At 38.8% G+C, this 23,910-nt stretch overlaps 2 protein-coding genes across 5 annotated transcripts in view; one reads left to right on the top strand and one right to left on the bottom strand.

Moving 5' to 3' along the window:
- Positions 1-670: 670 nt before the first annotated feature.
- On the bottom strand, positions 671-7,460 carry CGGBP1 (CGG triplet repeat binding protein 1). 2 transcript variants are annotated; one of them, XM_036446917.2, is made up of 3 exons: positions 7,298-7,460; positions 6,517-6,723; positions 671-4,553 (listed from the first exon to the last, which is right to left on the bottom strand). In XM_036446917.2, exon 3 carries the CDS (start codon positions 4,532-4,534, stop codon positions 4,031-4,033), a length of 504 nt encoding a protein of 167 aa, XP_036302810.1. In that variant the 5' UTR covers positions 4,535-4,553; positions 6,517-6,723; positions 7,298-7,460; the 3' UTR covers positions 671-4,030. The 2 variants fall into 2 exon arrangements, with proteins under 2 accessions (XP_036302810.1, XP_036302809.1); XM_036446916.2 differs by having other exon boundaries at positions 6,556-6,723.
- A 172-nt stretch (positions 7,461-7,632) lies between these two features.
- Positions 7,633-23,910, top strand: part of ZNF654 (zinc finger protein 654) — a 91,191-nt gene continuing 74,913 nt past the window's right edge. For all 3 annotated transcript variants that reach the window (XM_036446912.2, XM_036446911.2, XM_036446910.2), the window contains exon 1: positions 7,633-8,005. In XM_036446912.2, coding sequence (XP_036302805.1) covers positions 7,817-8,005 — 189 coding nt within the window. In that variant the 5' untranslated portion in view covers positions 7,633-7,816. The remainder of the gene's footprint in view (positions 8,006-23,910) is intronic.

Here is a 23,910-nt window from a genome sequence, read left to right as displayed (position 1 = left end):
CCTGAAGGGTGCCTTGGGGCATGCGGTGGCCTGGATGATGGGCCTGTGGAGGTTTTCAGGCTGGCCATGGCCTCATGGAGTAAGGGTCCACACTGGGGGTGGGGGTGGGGTCTTGGCTAGCCTTGTGAGGGGCTGATGGCAGTTTTCAGGCTAGCCAAGCCCCCTGGCTACACAGACCCCCAGCCCCTCCTTGACCAGAGGCCAGGGAAGGCTGGGTAGGAAGCTTGGCTTCTTCCATCATTGGGAACACAAGCCACAAGCCTCCTACTCCCTCCAGCTGTGGCCACCACCATCTTGTGGTAATTTGCATACTCACTCCTGATTAGTTGGTGGGTATAGCAGAAGGATGGTCAATTTTCATGTTTCTCTTTTATTAGTGATTACCTATGTAATTTCTATTATATTTATAATGTGATTGCTTGACAGAATATATGCTTTTATATTAGGCATATGAATGAATAACCCTACAAAGATAAAATTCATTTAGTAAAATTCTGTTCTTTTGGAATTATTAAATGTTATTCACTCAAAAAAATTGTGCTTTCAAAAATTTCTGAAACAAATTCTTTGAAATTTATTTCTAAAAGTCACAGAGACAAAACTTTAAAAGCGACATTTATACCAATACATGCATAAAGGAGAAAAAAAAAAAAGCATAGGGATACAAAAATGAACACAGTAAATTTTAATGAATACAGTATTCTGGATACAAGTAGAATACCACTAGGTAAGAATTGTATTTACCTCAGAATTCTATGACAATATGGATTCAGATAAACCAAGGTTTAAGATAGCCACTTCACTATTCACATTTTAATCAGTGCTGACCAGATGCTAAAGCAATTTATTTTCAGCAAGTATTTTCAATGAAATTATAGAATGAATCTTCTATTTAATGATGATAAGCACTCATTTAAAAGCAATTGGGGCAACTCAAACCAGGTAGAGCCCTTACAAAGACTAAGCACCAAATGATTTTCTGTGGCTTCCTTTTATAGCCACTTTAAATTTATTTTGTTTAAATGTATTTTCCATTAACTCTCACATACAAATTCTTTCAGGCAAAAGTTTTAACATGGAACTTTCTGCTTAGAGTTCTTGCCAACTGTTACTTTCAATAGTTTTTAAGCAATAAATACTTCAGAATAATCCCAAGCCAATACTTAATTGGTTACAATTCTAAGATACAGAACTTTTTCTTTAAAGTTTTTTGTTCCCTGAAAATTCAGTAGGGCCAAATGCATTACCTGGAAGTAGCATTTGTTTAAAAAGAAAAAAAAAAAAAGTCTAACCCAAAGATGATAATGATTAAAGTAACTATTTAGGCTCTCATACAGAATCTTTCTAGATTTTCACCCTGTAAGAAATGATTACAATGTCCTTCAGGCTTGCTATATGCCCCATAGAATCAAAAGAAACCAACAAGGAAGTTAACATTTTAACTAGCTAGGAACTATTTACTGTAAGCATAAAGTGAAATTTTGGAAGACATACTACTATATTTTAAGAAAATACTATTAACAGGTAAGCATGTGTTGAAGGCAGTTTATAAATGAAATATTACATATCTTATGTTTATGCATACAACTTATAAAATAGAAAATGCTATTTCCCCAAATAGTATAGTATCACACTAACACTATATAGTTAAGATTTAAAATTTCAGAACACATGTCCACTACACCTTGACAGCAGTATATGCCTCTTAGATATTCTCATTTGTTAACATATGCCAACCATGGTTTCACAGAATTGTATGTTTCAGCAGGTTAAAACAATCATTCTGCTTTATCTATTTAACTATGAGACAAGGTTAACCAGACTCAGGGAACAAAGTTGTATAATCAAGAAACAATGAAACCTCCACAAAAGGATGAAAAACGCTCCTAAGGACATGATATAATCATAGCAAAGGATGGATTATGCCCCTAGATATGTGTGTGGGAATAGTTTGGAGCCTGGTGAAATACATTTATATGCTACCTAAATGATCATCAAATCTGTAGTAACTACTATAAACTCAAATGTGAATTATTGGTGTTTTTTTCCAGTGGAATGTAATCCAGTTTATAGTTTATGGCTACTTATAGCTGTTCTGCCACTATAGATTTGCTCTAAATGCAAATTAATACCCAAAACAATAGGAAGCAGTCTGAATCATGGAATTTTGAAATATTAGAATGATTGCATATCTAACCTCATTTCTGTATTCTGAAGATAGCATTATAAAACTCAATTATTTTCCAGCTTCTTAAGACTTTTTACTATTATAGATAATTCAAATTAAACATGGTTGCCTGCAAATTCTGTACTAGAGGAACTAAAAACAAAGTACATTTTGGTTATGTTTTGCTAATGGTCTTCTCATGTATGTGCTTTATCAATGAGAGCACTTCTCTAGGAATTTATTGTGCTACTTTAATATAATATAAGGGAAATTGGTATTCAAATTTTGACAGGCTACTTTTTTTTTGGGTGGCAGGCTTATTTTAAATAAAACAAACAAACAAACAAAAAAATCCACATCAAATCTAAAATCAGATGGATACTTTGACCACCTGAACTAGGAATTTAAGTCTGTAAAAGAAATTTAGACATGGCAAGTTGTTTCTGAAAAATATAGTCTAAAACCTTGTTTTTACTCACTTTGGCTTTTCTTTTTTAAATAAAGATTTGTGATAAAATAACCTTAAATATAATAATTGCTGTTAACATAGGGATCATTTGTCAGTGCTTTGTAATAGAAATATATTTTATAAGTATTTTAACTTGAATGCTTTCAAAGAATTTAAGATTTTTTTTTTTTTAAAGCTATACTCCAAGTTTTCAACTGTTTAGTTTTTAAAAAATATATATAATTTGGGTCTCTGATAACCTTAAAAGATAGTGAGGTTCAGATAGAGATCATTTCCTGAACGTGGTTGACCTCTAACAGAACTGATTATTTTGTCACCCAAAGAGTTGTATAGGATACACAAAAATCTTGTATTTTTAGACAATGTTTACCATCCATTTAAAAACCTTTTACCACCAGAGGCAAAGCACATAAAAGTGAAAGTAAATTTGTTTCTTGTCTACTTATCCCAACTAAACTCTTATAAAACCATATGGAAAAATTAATGTATAGAAAGTAATTTCCTTGTTTTCTGATCTGTCAGCAAAAAATTACTAGTTTTCTATAAAAACAGAAAACTCAATAATAAAGTGTCTACCTGTTAAAATTAAAATGACAATCTTGGTGTCTTTAGCACCAAGATATTAAAAAAAAAAAAAAAAGCTTACAAAGTCAAGATGGTTCAAAAATGTTGTCTTTATGTTAAGAGACTAAAATTTTGTCACGGCAAAATTCCCTATGGCTTTTGGCACTGACATTAAAAGATTTTAGTCTTTTGGTCACTTGAAGCTGTTACTAAATATAACAATAAGCCTTTAAAAAGGGGGAAAAACACAGCGAGGAACTGAAGGATAGCTAAGGTAACTACATCATATACAAAATAAAGCATAGTTTGAAATAAACAGTCATTTTCTGCTAGGGATCTGAATATACAAGAACAGTTTACCACCATCGCTTCCATTTTGAGGAGGATCCTCTAATCAGAAAGAGTTCCTTTACGTTACTATGAGTGGTGTTGCCTGGCAGCAGCTTCAATTTCCTAGGCTAGTCTTCAATCCAAGTAAGTAAGAACTCTCACAAGGAATAATCATACATGGCGATAGCGTAAAAGAGCAGGGCAGTTCTTCCACACACAACTATTTCAGGAGAAAAACCTTCAACTTGAAAGATAGCCATCAGGTTTAGCACACTCTAAACCTTAAGCTTTGTTTTACACCATTGGTGACTAAAATTAAAAGTAAGTTTTATGGTGAAATTTTCGTTTTGTTTTTGCTTGCAACTATATACACATTGAAAAACTATTCTGCATCACATGATTTTTAAACGAAATAAATATAAAAATGAACCATATAATCAATACATAACTTTAACACTCCACATTATTTAATCTTGATCACAATGATGGTAACCTTCTGGTCAACAATCTTGTGAGTTGAGGAGCTGATTCTCATTCTCATATCCGTCAGGCAGATATGCTCTCCTCAGCTGGTCTGACTTAGGTATGGAGCCTCCATTCTTCACATGGCGAGACAGGAAAGCACGGACGGCTGGGTGATCAGCCTTCTCAAGTGGGATGTTGGCTTCCAGGCACATTTTCACAAAGTCCTGGATAACACTGACTTTCTCTGTTTGTGCAGTGCTGTTGCACTGAAGAGATGCAGTTAGGGGCCTTTGCTTCTTTCTCACATTCTGCTCTTCAAATTCTGCCTTCCTCTTGGTATGAGTCTTTGACTTGAGGTGGTCACTAATGGCAGACTTGCGAACATGATTCAGAACCACATTGCAAGAAGTGCAGAAGAGTTTTCCTCCATCTTCGTGAAGCTCACCTCCAAACTCAGTGACTCGATCCAGGGGAGTCACATACAATGCAGTCTTAGAACGGTTTCGAGCAGGGGGTGATGTCACTACAAATCTTTCCATTTTGACTTTGAATAAGGTTCTTTCAAGACAAGAAAAAACATACGTGTTATAACAACAGTTCATTTGGGAAGCAGTTAACAAGAAAAACATAAACTTTACGATTTATAGATTTCAGAAAACTTAAATTAATAGATTGTGTACCCATTACTAGTAACAACTATATCCATTCTTGGAATTTGATGAAATACAATAAATTTAAACTATGAAAAAAGAATTACACCTATCTCAGATGTCACTATCTTCTATTTTTATTTAATTATTTATTTTTTAAAATATATTTTATTGATTTTCCATAGAGAGGAAGGGAGAGGGATAGAAAGCTAGAAACATCGACCAGCTGCCTCCTGCACACCCCCTACTGGGGATGTGCCCACAACCAATGTACATGCCCTTGACTGGAATCAAACCTGGGACCCTTCAGTCCGCAGACCAATGCCGGTTTCGGCTTTTTTTTTCCTTTTCTTTATTTTTTTTTAAAATAAATATTAATATATTTTGTCACTATCTTTTAGAAAAACCTAATCACAGGTCAATATTTAGGGTATTATATTAATTTTATCCAATTTAGATATGTATTTAAGTTTAAAAGAGCTTCTTTTCCTTCAACAGTTCTGGGGCAACTGATTTTAAGAACCAACCATTGGGAATTGCAAACAAAGTTTGTTCAAACAGGGGGATATAACTGGCGTAATTGTATATGAAGATAAATATAGTTTCTACAACTACGCAAAGAAAAAAAAGTACACCCTAAGTTAAAAAAGCAGACCAAACACAAGTAACATCAGAAACAATATTAAATTTTAAAGCAAAAATAGAATTCAAAGAATTAATGTATTAATTCCAAAAGGTGATGAACAAGATATATAAAAAGTGCTTTTTCTAACATTTTTTTACCGTTTTTCCATTAAAGACTAATATTTACATCTATTAATATTTATTTTATTTATTAGTCAGCTAGAACAAAACCAAAAATCATTAACACAGTGCCTAGTACATGACAGATATTCAATCACAACTTGTTGATGGAATAAGTAAATGATTACCTTCACTATTTTTTCAAATACTAATCTCAGAAGCAGCTTAAAAATTTCTAAATTTATCCTAATTACAAACCTGCATGATCATTGCCAAAAGCAGTGGCACTGAAAGCTTGAGACACGGAACAAATATTATTGGTGGAGACTGTTTCCGGAGGCCATATGCCTTTGGGTTAAGCTATTACATTAACCTAGATATAAGAAACTCAAATGAACTTGATAGAATTGAAGATAGAATTCTGTTCTATAGATATATGATAGGAACTATGCTTTCTTTATAAGTGTAATCAGAAATAATAGTGTTAATCCATGCTAGAGAACTCATAGCTGAGTAATATGAAAACTATCTCAAAATAACTTTAAATTGCCAACGTATTAGACACCTATGGACATAAACTCAGAGAAGGCCTTAATGTTTCACAGAAATTCTGGAAAGCATGATAAAATTTAGGTTTTAATAGGGTTAATGCAAATTTTCTATTAAAATGTGTTTAATGTATAGCTTTCATGTGCCAAATATTGTGCTGGCTAAAGGTTTTCAAGGCAGATATGATTCCCGCCCAACAAACAGTAAATTACCATTATACGTGTGTACTTTGTTAATGATTTATATTTTATACACCTATAGCAAATCAGTTCCAATTATTAATGGCTCTAAACTAGTTATTAAAAACATTAAATATCTGTGCCCAGTAATGCCTAAATCTTTCTTCCAAAATTTGTTTATGTTACTGCAAAAGCAAACATCTACCCAACATTTGTTTATGTTACTGCAAAAGCAAACTCTTCCTGAGTTTCAGACCTGAAGAACAAAAGTGTTTTCAAAAGAAGGTAAAGATATTTTAAACGCGGAAGTAAGAAGAGCAGGGATTAAGCTAACAAAACAAAAGCAGCAAATCACTTACTAGAGCAAAATAAAAGTCGTTTTCAAATCTCAATGTTTACCTGATTAGTTGCCAGTTTTTTTTTAGTCTTGATACTTAGTAGTGAGGAGTCCCAGCGCAAAACCAGAGATGCATGAAATCCTGGCACTTTCCGTTGCTTCAAACCCGAGACTGCTTTCACAATCAGTTTTTCAACAAGTGGTGGTGGGAAAATAGTTTCTGGGTTCGCACCCTGCACTCCCTGAGATGCTGGGAAGTCATGCCTTCACTGTAACACACAAAACAAACGGGGAGGAAAAACAGGGGTCGGGAGAAAAAGAAGGGTGGGTGAAAATGTGAACAGGAACATCCACTGCCACCATGCAGGCATCTTTACAACCTTTCTCTTTAGGAAACTCTGCCCCACAGACCCCGATCCCGACGTTTACCCGAGCGCCCCTCCGCCCGCTCTCCGCCCCGCGGCCCGCCCGCTCGGGCCCCTCCGCGCGCCCCGGGCCCCGGTTCCGGAGGGCGAGGGCGAGGCGGCGCGGGGCGTTCTCGCCGTCTAGACGCCCTCCTCCCGCGCCGGCGCCCGCCGCCCGGCCCCGCTAGCTGGGCAGGGCCGAGCCCCAGCGGCCGGCCCGGGCCCCGCCACCAGACAGACAGCCTAGTTGGCGGCAGTCTCCGGGGAGGAGGCGGTGGGGCCTGACGGGGCGGCCGCTGTCAAGGCTTCCCGTCTCCTCCCCCTTCCATCCGCCGACAAGGAGCCCCGGCTCCGCCCCCGGCTCCCCGTTCGCAGGCCCCGGGCCCACAGCCTGCACCAACGGCCGGGCCCGCCCTCGGCCTCCCCAGCCTCTCGTTACCGTAGGATCCGGGCGGCCTCTAGGGGAAGTGCACGAAAGCCGGCCGGAAAGAGGAGGAGGAGGAAGAGAAGACGGAGCAAGGGGGTGAGGGGAGAAAAGGACTTCTCGCCGTTGCCGCCGCCGCCGCCGCCGCCGCCGTAGCCCGGTCAAGCCCCGCGGCGGCCGCCGTGTCCCCCACCGCGCCCCGTCCTCCTGCACCGCCTATGGGCAAAACTCGTAGGCGGTCCCCAGCAACCGCCGAGCAGCGGCGACCAATCGGCAGCGGACCTATCGAACAGACGGCTGCTCTGACCAATGGTAGAAGAAAGGCGGGCGTGCGCTTGATTGGCGGCCAGCTTTCTCCATTGAGGACTGGGGGCGTGGGTGGGCGGAGCCGGAAGTAGAGCCAGACGCGAGGCCTCCGTCCACCAGGGGCGGGGAGAAGGGGAGGGAACTAGAAGAGGAGGAGGTTAGCCGAGGCTGCTACGGCGGCGGCGGCGGCGGCGCAGGGGCTGGTACGCGCTGGGCGGCGAGAGCCTCATGGCGGAGGAAGAGAGCGATCAAGAGGCCGAACGCCTCGGAGAAGAGCTCGTGGCCATTGTGGAGTCCCCGCCGGGCCCTGCGGGGCTGAGAGTTGCGGGCGACGGCAACGACGGCACCGGCGACAGCAGCTGCGGCGGCGGCGTCGTCGGGATCAGCAGCCGGGATTACTGCCGCCGCTTCTGTCAGGTGAGGCGCCCGCCGGCCGCTCGGACTTGTCACCGGGACCTGGGCCTCCCTGCGCCTCCCGGCCTCCTGGTCCTGGGATCGGGGCTGCGCCCGTTGCTCGCTGCACCAGCCCGACAAGGAGAGTGAGGGGGAAGCTCTCCCTCCACCTCCCCGGCTCGGGGTGGGGGGCGGGGAGGAGACGGCTTGACCCGCGGCCGGGGGGGGGGGGGGCGGAAAAGTGAGAGTTTGTCGGGGGCGGAGGGGCCCTGGCAGGAGCGCTCTGCGGTCCTGACATGCCTCCCCTTCTCCAAACAGACCCCTTTCTGCCCGAGGGTCCCGCCTTCTTGTGTTTCCTACCCAGTTCCTTCTCACTTCTTTTGGAATCCCTGGCAACATTTCCTGCCTTCCCTTGTTCCCCCCCCTGCGGTCCCCCTTTTTCGGAGATCGGGGCTCGCCTGGTCCCTGCCGCCCCCTCTCCTGTCACCGCCACCCCTCCCCCTCTGCCGGTCCTGTCATCCCTCCCGGAGACCCACCCGGGCAGCCCTGTGGGCTTAGGCGCTCAGCCACCCGCGGTGGTTTACTTTTTGGGGGAGGGAGATGGGGCTAAGACAGTGTGATTGTCATCTTTTCCTTTCTTATCCCCTTTCCTCGACCGAACAGAACAGTGGCAACAAATTATTTACTCGTTGGACTGTCACCATGGTGTGATGTAGTTTAAAGTGTTTGACCATAATCAAATGTGATAGCACCAAAGTATTTGTCTACTGGGATAAAGTTGTGTAATTTACGTTCACTTCTACATATACTTATAAGCATTTTGTTCTCATTCACAACAATCCTGTTTTGCAAACTGTTTTGGCCAGAAAGTTTTACTCTTTTTTTTTTTTTTTTTTTTTTAATTTGCTCATTATCTTAGATGTATACAGTTCAAATCATGGCTCCACCACTTCCTAGTTGTTACCTTGGTCAAGTTACTAATCTCTATTCCATACTTTTCTTCTAAGAAATAAGGGTAGTAATTAAATGAGTAAATAGGTAAAGGGTTTGGATACTTTACATATTAATTAAAGTTAGCTATTTCATTCTGGTAACAAGTAGAAAATAAAGTTAACAGGAAGTAAGTATCATATTTGCTGAAATTTGATTTTCTGCCTTTCTAAGCATTGAAAGGAAAAGGATGAAATTGAAATTTTCAGGCAAGTTTTTAATGCTTTAAATTGTCTTTTGATTTTTATTTTACTCCTTATAAATAAGAAGGTGGAAACTGTCTTGGTATAAAGGGTGTGTGTGTTTTCTTTGGCATTGCTCTCTGTTTAGTGACTTTCTTGAAAATGTATTTTTCTTATTTATTTTATTTTGGTATTGGCATTCACTGGATTTAGAGGTTTGGTGTCTTTTCAGTACCTATTTTCTATATGTTTTACATCTGGAAACCATGTTATCGGTAGACTTTGTATCTACAGGAATTTTAAACTTCTGAAAATTAGGTTATGATTGATATTTTTATTATATTCATAGGCTGAAAATCTTTCTATTTCCTGTTTTGCTTTTTAAAAATATATATTTTTGATTTCAGAGAGAAAGGAGAGGAAGAGAGTGATAGAAACATCAGTGATGAGAATCATTGATCAGCTGCCTCCTGCATGCCTCACACTAGGGAGAAAGCCTGCAACCTAGGCATGTGCCTGACCAGGAATCCAACAGTGACCTCCACGTTCATAGGCCAGTGCTCACCCACTGTGCAGCACCGGCTGGGCCTGCTTTCCGTTTGGTATCATTAATAAGCAAGTTGGTTTGGTTACCTTTAGCTTTAATTTGCTTGATCAAATAACCCTTAATTGCTGAAATTGCATTGAAATTTTATTTGAGGGCCAGAACATTTTTGGAAAATTTCTAACTACTCTTATTATATTTCTTGAAATCAGTTTTAAGAACAGATGAATAAATTTAGCCTGTGAAATACAGTGTCTGTACAGTGAGATTAAATTACTTTAGGTACAAATGAAGTTGGCTATTTTAAAAAACTCCAATACCAACTAAATATACAAGGAAATAAAACTAAACAGGAAGAACTTAAACTTTGTTTTTTACATTGCTAAATTATGAGTTAAGTTAGGCTGACATACTTTTATGCTACCAATTTTTACATGAAACCTTACATATTTTATAATATTCTAGATTAGCAATAGATCTGTTCTTAGGCTCCTGTCTTGGATCCACCCTGCAGGTGAGCTTTGTGAAGGTTTTTTTTTTTTTTTTTTTTTGAATAAAAGATTATCTATGTTAAGTTTAATTTTATGCATTGATTAATAAATTCTGACAGTATAGTAGTTCTGTTTTATATGCTACCAAGGGAAGAAATTGATTATGTAATCTAAAGCCAAAGATTGTTGTTTTTTTTCTTTTTAACATTTGGTTTCCTAATATTTACTAAGGGTAAGGTAATATTAAGTAACTTAAGGTAATATTAAGTAACTTAGTGAATGACTTAATTGTGAGTAATCCATAAAATGGATAATATGCACTTGAGTAGGTGACAGTTAATGAAATATATGATTTATACTCACAGTCTTGTACAATGAAGAGAAAGGCTCCAATTTATATTTCTCCTTTTAGAAAGAAATCTGAATAAAAATGTCTTGGGCAGTTAGTTGTATGGGTGAAAGGGAGGTTCTGTATCTTTTACCACAAGGGAAAATAAAACAGAATACAATAGGTAATATAAGTGATAAATTATGCATCCATTCAATGCATTTGAGGATATACTTCTCTACTTAAGGAACAATACCAGAACTAGAATTATAAAATGTCAGACTAAGGGAATAAATAGTCCTTTCACCTTAAACTGATTTGTGTGATGATGGATTTGGGAGACTGTGTTAATTTCCAAATAGTTACGTGGTGTAATTAATGTCCACTAACTGCCCCTGTCACATCCTCCCTTAACTCTTATTAGTACACTCTCAACAAATCCTTAAATTGGCTCTTAATTTATATTTAATTTACTCTGAGGATGAAAGGAAGGGGAAATTAATTTTTATTGAGGGGCCTACTAAGTCTTAAGGCCTTCAGATAGGTCCTGTTATGCAAGTCTCATTGTTGAACTTGTCTTCATTTCCGGTAGGTAGACCAACTGTAATTTGAATCCAGATTTCAATTTCTACTGAAAGGCAGATTAGAATTACAAATAAATTGGCAAATAATTGTAAAGTGAATTGTTTATGAAAAGTTGTGCAAAGGGTAAAAATATTAACTGGATGTACTCAGAATCATGGATGAAAAAGTCTAAAAGTTATACAAAGGGGAAAAATAGTAACTAGATGTACTCAGAATCATGGATGAAAAAGTAGTCTTTCATTACGCCATAGTGTTAAAAATATTTCAAGAAACAGGCTGATTGCTCTGACCGGTTTGGCTCAGTGGATAGAGTGTTGGCCTGGCGACTGAAGAGTACCAGGTTCGATTCTGGTCAAGGGCACATACCTTAGTTTTGGGCACATCCCCACTAGGGGTGTGCAGGAGGCAGCTAATCAATGTTTCTTTCTCATCGATGTTTTTAACTCTCTATCCCTCTCCCTTCTTTGTAAAAAAATTCAACAAAATATATATTTTTAAAAACCTACATAATAAAAGAGGACAGTATTAGAAAAAAAAATCTGATTATTATTTCTCTGAGTTGTTAATTGCTATGAACATTTCCCCTATTCATGAAGATTATAATAATTCAACTTATTTTTTTGCTAGATGTATTGAAATGCTTTGATCATAAATTGATTGTAAACTAAGTATCTCAGTGCTAGAATAACTACAGTGAAGATAAATATTTCTGGAAATACTTTGATATGTTGATTAAAATACTTTAAAATTGTTTCTTACTAAAATGGGGTTAATAGTCATTCCATGAGGATGTCATGAGTATAAAAGGAGAGAATGACTATGAAATGTTCAGAAGTATATCTAGCATGGAGATAGGCATAATTAGAGGCTGTTAATATTTCTCATGTAGAATTCTTTGAAGGTTTAAGAGGGACATTAGAGATAATCCAATCTGAAAGTTACTTATACCCTGTTTCCCCAAAAATAAGACAGTGTCTTATATTAATTTTTGCTCCCAAAGATGCCCTAGGTCTTATTTTCAGGGGATGCCTTATTTTTCCATGAAGAAGAATATGGTACACATTTATTGTTAAATGAAAATAAAGGAAATTTATTACCTGTATACGGTACGGCAGTACAGTAGTTGTCAACACAAACCAGACAAACTGTGAATCCTACAGTAACAAGAATTTACTCATTTATTCAATGACAATCATGTCATCATCTCCTGGAACATCATCATAACAATCCAATTTCTGAATTTCCTGGTGAATTTCTTGTGACTCCATTTCTTTCAGAATCAGTGGACAAAATCTCTCATGTTTAGCAATAACACTGTCTTTAAATGAGTACTTCTTGTCAAGGTAGCCTGCTCGCAGTGCATTTGCAATGCAACTGTCAGTGATTTTCTCCCATGAATTCTTCACCCAAGTCACAACTTCTTGCAGTTTAGGTTTCACAAAGTTACCACACTGATTTCTCTTCATTCTATTTTCAATGTAGTCATTAATTTCCATGCGCAAATTGTCTCTGAATGGCTTGTTTATTGCAATATCAAGAGTCTGGAGATAGGCGGGAATCATTATCTGATCTACTTTTCTTTCCTGAAGAAATGTCTTCATGTCTTTAGTGCAGTGAGTGCTGGCTGCATCCCAGACTAGCAGACCTCTTTGGCTCCCTCCCATAACAAGTGGCAGCATTAAATCGACCCACTTCCTTATAAGTGCTTGTGTGGCCCAGGCTTTTTCAGTTTCAAGAATAAAAACGCCCAAAACATGTACAATCTTTTCCTTCTTGCCCTTTAAAATGATTAAAGGTGGGATTTTAGTGCCATCCAGACGAATTGACAAAATACAGGAAACACGTGCACTTTCGTAAGCAGTGGAGGGAATGTACACTAAGGAGGCACCTCACTGTTCAATTGTTGTTTGAGATGATTGGCCCATAAACACTGCAGTTTCATCCATAGCAATCATGTTGGAAAGATTGTATTTAGAGAAGTCAGCATCATCAATAAAGGACTTGAATGCAAGTGCTCACTTAGTAACTTGAGTATCTTCCAACCTAAACAATGTTGTAGATCTTTTTAAAGACAGTTCACTTCACTGAAGGAAATTATCTAGCCAGTGTTGTGATGCTTTGATGTCTTCGGGGGCTATGTCAAACTGTGGTGCCATTGCAAGGGCAAATTCTTGAATCTGAGTCCTATTCACAACCAAAGCCTCTGCTCTCCTGTCAACAACCCATTCACAGATCAGGTCTTCCAGCTTGGAAAATAATGGTTGCCGACCTGATCCACACTTGTGCTTTTTAGCATTTCCCTTGTCCACTTGTTCAATGAGGTTACCATACTCTGCTCACCATTTTCGGACCAATTGGATACTTAGCATCTTCTCTTTGCAGAAAGCAGTAAGATTTTGGCCCCAAGAGTTCCACGATTCCTTTCTTGTACTCCTCGGAGTAACTTTTTCTTTTTGCGCTCATTTCTAGGGGTAAGAAAAAGGAATTGGGGTATCAAGGTGGGGGTAGGGGGATCACTTAAAATGACAGGGGGAATCAGAGGGGGGAATCAAAATGGCACAGGAGAGGAGATCCAAGATGGCTGCGCCCAGGTGAACACCTAGCCGCAGCCGCACACAACAATTTCAATAAAATACAACTAAAATATAAAACGGACATTGCCCAGAACTACAGGAAGGTTGACTGACTGGAAATTCTACAGCGAGAAGCAAGGAGAAAACCAGAAGGAGGCGCGGAGGAGCTGGAAAAGCCCAAGGTACGGAGACGCGGCGCGGAGAGGACAGAGCCGGAGAGGAGGGAGGCCGAGTGCCTGGCGGGCGTTCCCCAGCGGAAAGGAGATAAAACTCCGACTGTGCTGGGCCCCCGACTGCTCTGGACCCCAGTTCTAGGCCGGACCCCGGGGACTCAGGCTCAGCCACAAGGAGCCGGGCTGTAAGGCGAAACCCCAGGGAGAGGCGGAAGGAGGTCCCGGAGGCGCGCACACTGAGCGCAGAGAAGGGACGGTCGGCTGTGCCGCGGGATTGCCCTGACGGGAAGGAGACTGGGGCTCCAGACTGCTCTGAACGCCACCTCCAACTCCACTTCCAACTGAACTGAACCCCAATACCGGGCTCATTGTGGGAGAGCATAGACTGTTTGGCAGCAGGCGAAAATCGAGGGCACCTTTCTCTCAGAGGCGCCGGCAGCGAGCACTGAAGGACCCGCATAGGGCGGGGCTGACGGAAGCCAAAGCTGCAGGCTCCACCCTGAAACCCCGTCCCATCTGTAACTGCGAAATGAGACAACAAAATAGATCACAAACGAAAGAATTGGAGGACAAAAAGCGTCTGGATATAGAGTTCAAATCTACGCTTATAAGGTTTTTCAAGAATTTCCTAGAAAAGATGGATAAGGCCTATGAGGATATGAAAAGAGATCAACTAGAATTAATAAGGAGTCAACAAGAAATGATAAGGGATCAACAAGAAATAAAGAATACATTGTCTGAAATAAAAAATATTTTACAGAGTCCTAAAACCAGGAGGGATGATCGCAAGAATCAAGTCAAAGATTTGGAACATAAAGAGCCAGAAGACACTCCTCCACAGAAGCTAGAAGGCAAGAGAATCCAGAAAATTGAAGATAATGTAAGAAACCTCTGGGACAACTTCAAGCGAACCAACATCAGAATTATGGGGGTCTCAGAAGATGAGAGAGAGCAAGATATCGAAAACATACTGAAAGAAATAGTGACAGAAAACTTCCCCCACCTGGTAAAAGAATTAGACTTACAAGTCCAGGAAGCGTACAGAACTCCAAACAAAAGGAATCCAAAGAGGACCACACCAAGACACATCATTATTAAAATTCCAAGAGCAAAAGACAAAGAGAGAATATTAAAAGAAGCAAGAGCAAAGAAGGTAGTAACCTATAAAGGAACACCTATACGATTGTCAGCTGACTTCTCAACAGAAACCATGCAGGCCAGAAGGGAATGGCAAGAAATATTCAAAGTGATGAATAGCAAGAACCTACAGCCAAAAATAATCTACCCAGCAAAGCTATCACTCAGAATCGAAGGCCAGATAAAGAGCTTCACTAATAAAAAAAAGCTAAAGGAGTTCATCACCGCCAAACCAGAATTATATGAATTGCTGAAGGGAGTTCTTTCAGAAGAGAAAGTAAACAAAGATAAAAATTATGAACAACAAATACGTAACTATCAACAAGTGAATCTAAAAACCAAGGAAATTAAAAAAATCTGATGAACAATATTAACTGTTGAATATAATAGAATCAGAGGTATGGAAGGGGAGAGGGGGGAGAGGGAAGAGACTGAACATAAACTGTGCACCTATGGATGAGGACAATGGGGAGAGGGGAAAGGGCAGAGGGTGGGGTGGGAACCTGGTGGAGGAGAGCAATGGTGGGGGGGGGGGGGAGGAACATTTGTAATATGAACAATAAAAACTTATTTAAAATAAAATAAAAAAAATAAATAAAAAATAAAAAATAAAAAAAAAAACAAAAAACAAAATGGCACAGGAGAATCAGAGGGGGATTACCATTTTAATAACCCCTTTTGATCCTCCTGTGTCATTTTGATTGTCCCCTCTGATCCTCCTGTGTCATTTTAAGTGATCCCCCTCCCCCCACCCGTGCCACTGCACACCTTCACCAGACACTTCCCCTACCCCTTTATCAGACATTTACCTCCTGGGGCTTGCCTGAGGACTGTCACTGGGCTTGCTGGGGCCTGGATCTGGGCTGGAGCAGGGTCTGTCACTGACTGAGAACTTTCAGTCATCATGAGGGTGGCCGCGAGCATCAGGTAGTGTCACCAGAGACAGACCAGCACTCACCACCCTCGCCTTGTCCCATCCGCTCTAATCCTCCTGTTCTTCTATAAGTATCTGCGAAAGTCTCCTCCTCTCTCCTGCCCCACACTCACTGCTCACTCTGACCTCCACTCTGCTTCCACACAGCAGTGATGTCAGGACTCTGTGTAATGTCACTGGTTGCTAGACGCCAGTCGGGGCGGCCCTAGCTACCAGTTTAAGGTACCTTATTTTCATTCTGAGACAGAGCCTAGGGGGGCCTTATTTTCGGGGGAATGCCTTATGTTTCACTCAGAAGGAAACCTGTAAGTAGGTCTTATTTTCGGAGGATGTTTTATTTTCTGGGAAACATGGTAGTTTGTATCCCACAATAAATTTAGAAATGTTACAAATCTAAAATTCTGTTACTTAATCTAGAAAAGCTGAATGCTCAGATAAAGCCCTTAAATGATTTGCAATATAGTAGCTACATTTTCTCAGAGATTATATTTCCTGCAGGGGACATTTGGTAATATCTGGAGAAAATTTTGAATGTCCCATTTGGGATAGGTTGCTATTGGCATGTAGTCGGTAGAGGACAGCGATGGTGTTGAACATAGAGTCAAGCCTTGGTTCTTCTATCTCTAAGTTTTCTAATAAAACTTAGGCTCTTGACCTGACAACCCTTTCATGCTTATACTCTATGATCAGTCATGTGTTCCTTATGTGACAAAGGAGAGAATGCCTGAGTATGAGTCAGTTTACTGTTAAACCTTGTTTTGTTAACATCTCAGGAAATGTGCTGTGAATATTTTTGTGTTTTTTTGTTTGTTTTTTTCTTATGCTATTGTTTATTATTATTAAATACATGGATATAAGTCACCATGGATTCTAACAAGGATATTGATAGCAGCAAAGTGAAAAAGAAGTTGTGAGAACAATGATAGAAATAAAAAAGAAATGATTACAAAGTATGATAGAGGTGTTTGTGTATCTGATCTACCTATAGAGTATGGCTTGGTTAAATAGATGATTAGCACAATTTTAAAATACAGAGAGGCCATCAAGAGTACTGATATTGCTAAAGTGTGACATTGCTCATGAAACAACTATCACTTGAGACAGGTTAAAATAGGCCATCATATGGGAGTCTGGAACGGATTAGTTCAATTTACATTATTTCTAATGGGAAAAATGGTTAGGTTTACGAACAAATTGCTTCTTGAATAGCCTTCTGGAATTATTTACGTTAATTTTTAACAATTGCTACTAATTAGAATTATTTTAAAATTCATTTTTTTAAAGGATATTTTTTCATTGATTTTTTAGAGAGAATGGAAGAGAGGGGGAGAGAGACAGAGAAGCATTGATATGTCTTACATTGATTGGTTGTCTCCTCAAACAGAGCAGGGAATTGAGCCTGCAACCGACATAAACTGCCTTACCCTTTAAATTAAAAAAAAATAAAAATATTTTTATTGATTTTTTACAGAGAGGAAGGGAGAGAGATAGAGAGCTATCATATACTGTTACTAGAGGTCCGGTGCACGAAATTCGTGCACAGAGGGAGGAGGGTTTCTCAGCCCAGTCTGCATCCTCACAATTTGGGACCCCTCAGAGGATGTCCAACTGCTGGTTTATGCTGATCCCACAGGGACTGCTGGCTCTTAACAGCTCACCCGCCTGCCTGATCACCCCTAATCACTCACCTGCCTGCCTAATGGCCCTTAACCACCTCTGCCTGACTGCCTGACGCCCCTAACTGCCTCTGCCTCAGCCCCCACCGCCATGGCTTCATCGGAAGACTTCCAGAATGACATCCAGAAGGTCGTTTGGCTGTCTGGTCTAATTAGCATATTATGCTTTTATTATAGATCATTATTCTATTTCATTATTAGTTATTGTTATGACTTTCTTACTGTGCCTAAACTATAAATTAAACGTTATCAGGGTCTGTATATAATAAAAAACACACAGTATATGTAGGTTTGGGTACCATTCATGGTATCAGGCACCCACTGGGGATCTTAGAATATATCCCCCATGGGTTAGGGGGGACTACTGTAATGTACACCTTTTCTTTGTAGACTTATCGAAGTTATAACTATTAGGTCTAGTAATAATTAATGTTGTTTTCTAATACTTTTTTTAAATCGAATTTATTTAAACAATACAACAAAATTTAATCAACAATATAGTTGCTGTTGTTTTCTACTACTTGTGCCCAACGCTCAGGAAGCATTTTAATCCCTCTGTTGTAAAATTCTTGTGATTTTGATGCAAAAAATTCGGTCAATGCATTTTTGAGGCATTCTTCATTATTAAATTTTTTTCCAAGAAGAAAGTTTTGCAAAGAACGAAACAAATGGTAATCGGAAGGGGCAATATCAGGAGAATATGCAGGTTGAGGGAGAACTTCCCATTCCAACTGGCGCAGTTTTTCAGCAGTGATTCTTGCAGTATGTGGTCGTGCGTTATCGTGGTGAAGAATTACGCCCTTCTGATTAATCAGCGCGGGTTCTTTTTCTCTTAAAGCTTGGGCTAACCTTTCCAATTGGGCACTATACACTGCACTTGTAATGGTTTGGTTAGATGGTAAAAGTTCATAATGAAGAATTCCTTTAAAATTCCACCAAATACACAACATCACTTTTTTCGCATGCAAGTCAGGTTTTGGCGTGGGCTGCGGAGCCTCATTTTTGTCCAACCATTGAGGCCGCCTTTTCAAATTAACATACAGTATCCATTCTTCATCTCCGGTAACAATTTGCTCTAAAAACAGCAAGCGGTTTTGACGAGAGAGGAGCGAACTGCAAATTGTGACTCTTTGATTACGGTTGTTGTCAGTCAACTCATGAGGAACCCATTTTCCAAACTTTTGGACTTTGCCAAGTGCACGCAATTGATTGGAAATTGTTTTTTGTGAACAATTTAAAGTTGTCGCAAGCTCTTGTTGGGTAATTTGAGGATTTTGCACCAAAAGAGCTTGAAGAGCTTCTTGATCAAAATTGGACACACAGCCTCGACCACTCTTGTCATCTAACGAAAAATTTCCCTCGCGAAATTTCTCAAACCAACGCTGGCATTTTCTGGCGCTAACTGCATCTTGACCAAGAGCATTACAGATGTTTTTTGCAGCCTCACTTGCTTTTCTTCCTAATTGGAACTCGTAAAGCATGCAGTGCCGAATATGCTCTTCATCCGCCATCTTCTTAACCTAGTTTTGCAACAAAAACCAAACCAAACACAAACTTTTTCAAGCAAAACTTGTTAATTGCACTTCACACGTTCTGTAGATACCACGTGTTTGAAGGTTATGTCAATACAAGTCAACGCCAAGCAAGATTTTAAACTAGGGGTGTCGAACTCAATCAGAGAAGGGGCCAAAATCTAAAATCCAGCGTAAATCGCGGGCCGAATGGTTTACTGAACAGTCATAAACTGTCATTGTGATGGAAACGCAGTGGAGTGCAGTGATGACAGCGCGGTGCTGGCCACATTGCAAGGCCTGGCGGGACGGATTTGGCCCGCGGGCCTTGTGTTTGACACATGTGTTTTAAACGAATGTTTAAAAACGACATTAATTATTACTAGACCCGATATATACAAAAATGGGGACAATGCAGTTTGCTCACAACTACAATACAATATGTCCAATGCCTTATATAACCAAAAAACCTCAACCCTAGTTACAAATGACACCTTTTTCTACTACTTACATGAGTTTTTCAGCAATTTTCATATTCACCACTGCTTAGGAGTTAAGAGTACTGAGTTTCTGGTACAGAATGTCAGCGTAATGGACGTCAGGACCCTATGTCACACATTATATAGATTGACCTCTCAGATTTAGTTTGCCACCAGGTTTCCACCATGGGTCTAGCTAGATAACAACACTTGGGTCTCATCCGGGAGAGCATATCCATACTGAACAGAGTGTATTGCTGAAATAATTAACTGATCTGTGAAAGAAATAGGGAGCCAAGAAATCGATGTAATATATAATAGAAACGATGAGAGAGAAACATCGACCAGCTGCCTCTTGCACACCCCCTACCGGGGATGTGCCCGCAACCAATGTACATGCCCTTGACTGGAATTGAACCTGGGACCCCTCAGACCACAGGCCGATGCTCTATCACTGAGCCAAACCGGTTTCGGCTGCCTTACCCTTTACTTAGAATCAGACTTGGGATCTTTTAGTCCACAGGCCAAAGCTATTGGGCTAAAATTTACTTTTAATTTTTGTAAATGTTTTATGTATACTTAGTTTAAAAAGTCATATAAGACAACATATTAGGAATTGCATTTTGCTGTTGAGATCTTATTTAAATATCGTAAACATGACTTTTTATTCATGTTAAAAATCTTGATTAGGTGTTATGGGGATTTTATGGTGGCTTCATCATTGTACCATCATTTGCTTTCTTATCAGTCATCCTTGCCTTCTTATCTCAAGTTTGTCTCATCATCCAAAACAGTTGTTGGTGTTCCAGCCATCACATCTGAGTTCAAAGTAGTAGATCAGAGTTTTTTGGGGGTAAGCCAAAAAACATCTGTCCTAAATCTTATTAACTATCCCCATCTGAAAAGACTATTTTATATATATATATATTTGGTATTCCCCCCCCCCCCCCCGATAAAAACGTGTCTATGATTCTGTTAGGAAGGAAGAGAATGAGAATGGATACTGTGAAGGCAACCACTTTTTTGCCCCCCCCCCCCAACAGTTTATAATAAAAAAAAACAGCAGTTCATACACTATTCCTTTCCTTCCCCACATATCCCTCAGAGACAACTAATTGCAACTGTTTGACTCTATTTTTACCTCCACTTTTAGAAATCTATGGTGTTTCAGGTTCCTGAAATTTTTCTGGGGTTCAGCACAAATCAGCTTGTTCCCGAACTCCCCCCTTCTTACCTAAATAATAGCTACCTAAATATTGTCTGTCATTTCTCCTTTTTCTTTGTTTTCCTCTTTAATGGGTATAGGTCTTTTAAAACAAAAATATTTTTTACTGTTATCTTGGATGAGTTTTTGAGAGGGAGCAGAAGTAAATGTGTGTTCAATGTGCCATAATTAACTAGAAGTTTCAAATCAGTTTTTAGCTCAATAAAGAAGTGTACAGCCCTAGCGGGTCTCGCTCAGTGGATAGAGTGTGCGTCTGCAGACTGCAGGATTGCGGGTTTGATTCTGGTCAAGGGCCTGTACTTCAGTTGCAGGCTCAAACCCCTGCCCCAGGTCAGGTGCTTGTGAAAGACAACCATGTGTTTGTCTCATATCGATGTTTCTCTCTCTGTCTCTCCTCCTCCCTTCCACTCTTTAAAAATCAATGGAAAAATATCCTTGGGTAAGGATAAACAAAACAAACAAAAGAACAATACATATGAAAGACAATGAAAAGTATTGAAATTAATTTATAATGATTTATTTACTTTTGAAAAAAGAGTATCCTATTTCCTGACTTACTCTGTAATGAATATTTTGAGCTAGAAATAATTTAATTGCATGAGTTTATGTATTCCTTTTGGTGAAGTTATTTTTATTACTAAATTACAAATTAAAATTTTACTTTTTAAAGTTGTTTTCAAAATTTGACATATTTGATATATTTCCAGTGTTCATGCAAGGTGAAGTCCATGGAAAGATGTTAACTATTTGTTATAATTAGAAAAACAGAACAAAATGAACCTTAGATCTTGATAGCTATATTTAGGGAGCTAACTGCTTTCTTGTTTAATGATTTTTTTTAGGTTGACTTTCAGAAGTGAATTATACTAATTGTTTATAGTGATATACTATTTGTAATAGCAAATCATTGAAAATAACCTCAGTGACCAAAATTAGAAAGTTGTTCCCTGTAATGGGATCCTATGTTCTCCTCCTGACAATCATGATTATAAAGAATATTTATTCATATGGGAATCTGTTCATGGTATAGCTACTTAAAAGACATAAGAGATGGTTAATTTCATTTTTGTAAATAAAATAGTCTGAAAAGATTTATTCCAAACTGTTAACAGTGGATAACTTCTTAGTGATATGTTTATAGCTAAATTTTATTTTGGTCTTTATATTTATTTTTTTATATTTTCTAGATTAAACCTACGGTCTTTATAATGAGAGTAAAAATAAAGCTAAAAAACTTATTTATTTTTCTCTTCCTACTTTAGAGATTGCTTGCTTTCTGTTAGTAAATGTGAGATTATCTGGAGTATGATGAAATTTTATCTACACTATTTTTTTAAAATATGTGAAATGCATTTTGGTTAAGTGAACTTATGAAAGTCGTTTTTAGGTTAACCAGTGAGATCCTAAACTTAAGTAACTTATTAAACAATCTTGCATTAGATGTATGTCCATTATTGCTTTCTGTACCACTCATACACTGGCTATAAAAAAATCTATCTCAATTTTAATTTTGTAGATAAAATAGGAGGCAAAATATTTTTAAATGAAGTTCACTGCTGGTATATTTTTTAATGATACTATCATTTTGTAGTTCTGCCAAATAGAAGTCAGGCATCAGTTGTACTATTATTGCTGGCACTAAATCTTTTTCATTTTCTGCCAAAATATGCTAAACCTTAACAATTACAAACAAAAGCAAAAAAGAGAAAATTAAATTTTAGAAAGCTTTGATAAAATATGTATCTGATAAGGTATTTGAAAAAATAAACTATGGTCAGTAAAATATGGTCAACTGATATGCCATTTTAAATGTATATTAATATATAGTAGTAAGGATATTAGGCCATTTAAAATCTAGGGTAATTTATTTAACTGAATATTAACATTAGTTATATTATTCTATATAATAGTGCCTAGTTTAAGTATTTTTAAGTTTTGTAATTTCGAGTAAATCTAAGATAACTTTTAGTTTTCATATAATATATAATATAATAAAAATTATGTGGTCTGTCTCTAAAATATTCTTATTGTACTGTACTCCCCCTTGTGATGAGATGAGATGAGATGAGATGAGATGATACAGTGTCTATGTGATGAGATGAAGTAAAGTAGATTCACTGCACAAAGGGATGGTCCATGTATGGATGGGAATGCACAAGACTGCACAAGATTTCATCATGCTACATAGAATGGCATGCCGTTTAAAACTTATGAATTATTTCTGGAAATTTTCATTTAATATTTTTGGACCACAATTGACTGTAGGTAACCAAAATTCCAGAAAGTGAGATTGTGGGGGTGGGATTGGGGAGGCACTACTGTAATATACAATGGGGGGCAAATAAAAGTCTTGCCTGTTTTGGGATTCTTAGGCAAGTTGAATTCTGCTAAGATTATTTGGTTTAAAACTAAACCAAAGAATTTAAGGTAACTTTCCTTATCCAAGGAGAGATCTTAAAGCTGGATTTGCGGAATCTAGAACTCGGAAGCAAGGCTGGTTATCAAAGCTGTATGGATGGTCATTGAATGCGCTTACATAGAGAGAGAGTATAGAGTGGGGAAAGACCGGGAAGTGAAACTTTAGGAACTCCACAGTTAAATAAATGGCTTTGTAGGAAAAGTTGAGTCTTCAAATGAGAAAAATCAAGGAACTGTGTATTAAATAAGACACAGGATGGGAATGTTTTAGGATATAGTGAATGGTAACTGGCATCAAGAGCCATTGAGATCGAACCATTGAGTTACATGGAGGTCCTTGTTGACTAAGCAGAGCTATTCTGATGTAGTGATACCAGGAATTGGACTGAAGTAGTTTAAAGATTGGGAAGCAAAGAAATACAGTAAGTAAAGATAACTTATAAAGCAGAAGGAAAGATATAGGTGGGAGCTGAAGAGGTTGTGCATTGAAGGTGAGGATTTAAAACAAAATTGGTGAGAATTTGATATGGTTAAAACCTGATGAGACTGATTCCTTTGAAAGGAAGAGGTAAATCTACAAAAGAAAGAGGGGTTAAAGTATATGATAAGTTTCTGAAAAAGGAAGGAAATGGAGAGGTTGCTTTATATAGGAGCTTTGAAGTAGGAGGAGAGTTATCTTATCT

This window comes from Pipistrellus kuhlii, unplaced genomic scaffold (genome assembly GCF_014108245.1).
Source record: "Pipistrellus kuhlii isolate mPipKuh1 unplaced genomic scaffold, mPipKuh1.p scaffold_m20_p_2, whole genome shotgun sequence".
In the NCBI taxonomy this organism is placed as follows: domain Eukaryota; kingdom Metazoa; phylum Chordata; class Mammalia; order Chiroptera; family Vespertilionidae; genus Pipistrellus; species Pipistrellus kuhlii.
This window is presented reverse-complemented; position numbering and strand designations above follow the sequence as displayed.

Bases quoted from the DNA above. Each gene is read 5' to 3' on its own strand.
- CGGBP1 (XM_036446917.2), bottom strand. From the start codon at position 4,534: ATGGAAAGATTTGTAGTGACATCACCCCCTGCTCGAAACCGTTCTAAG.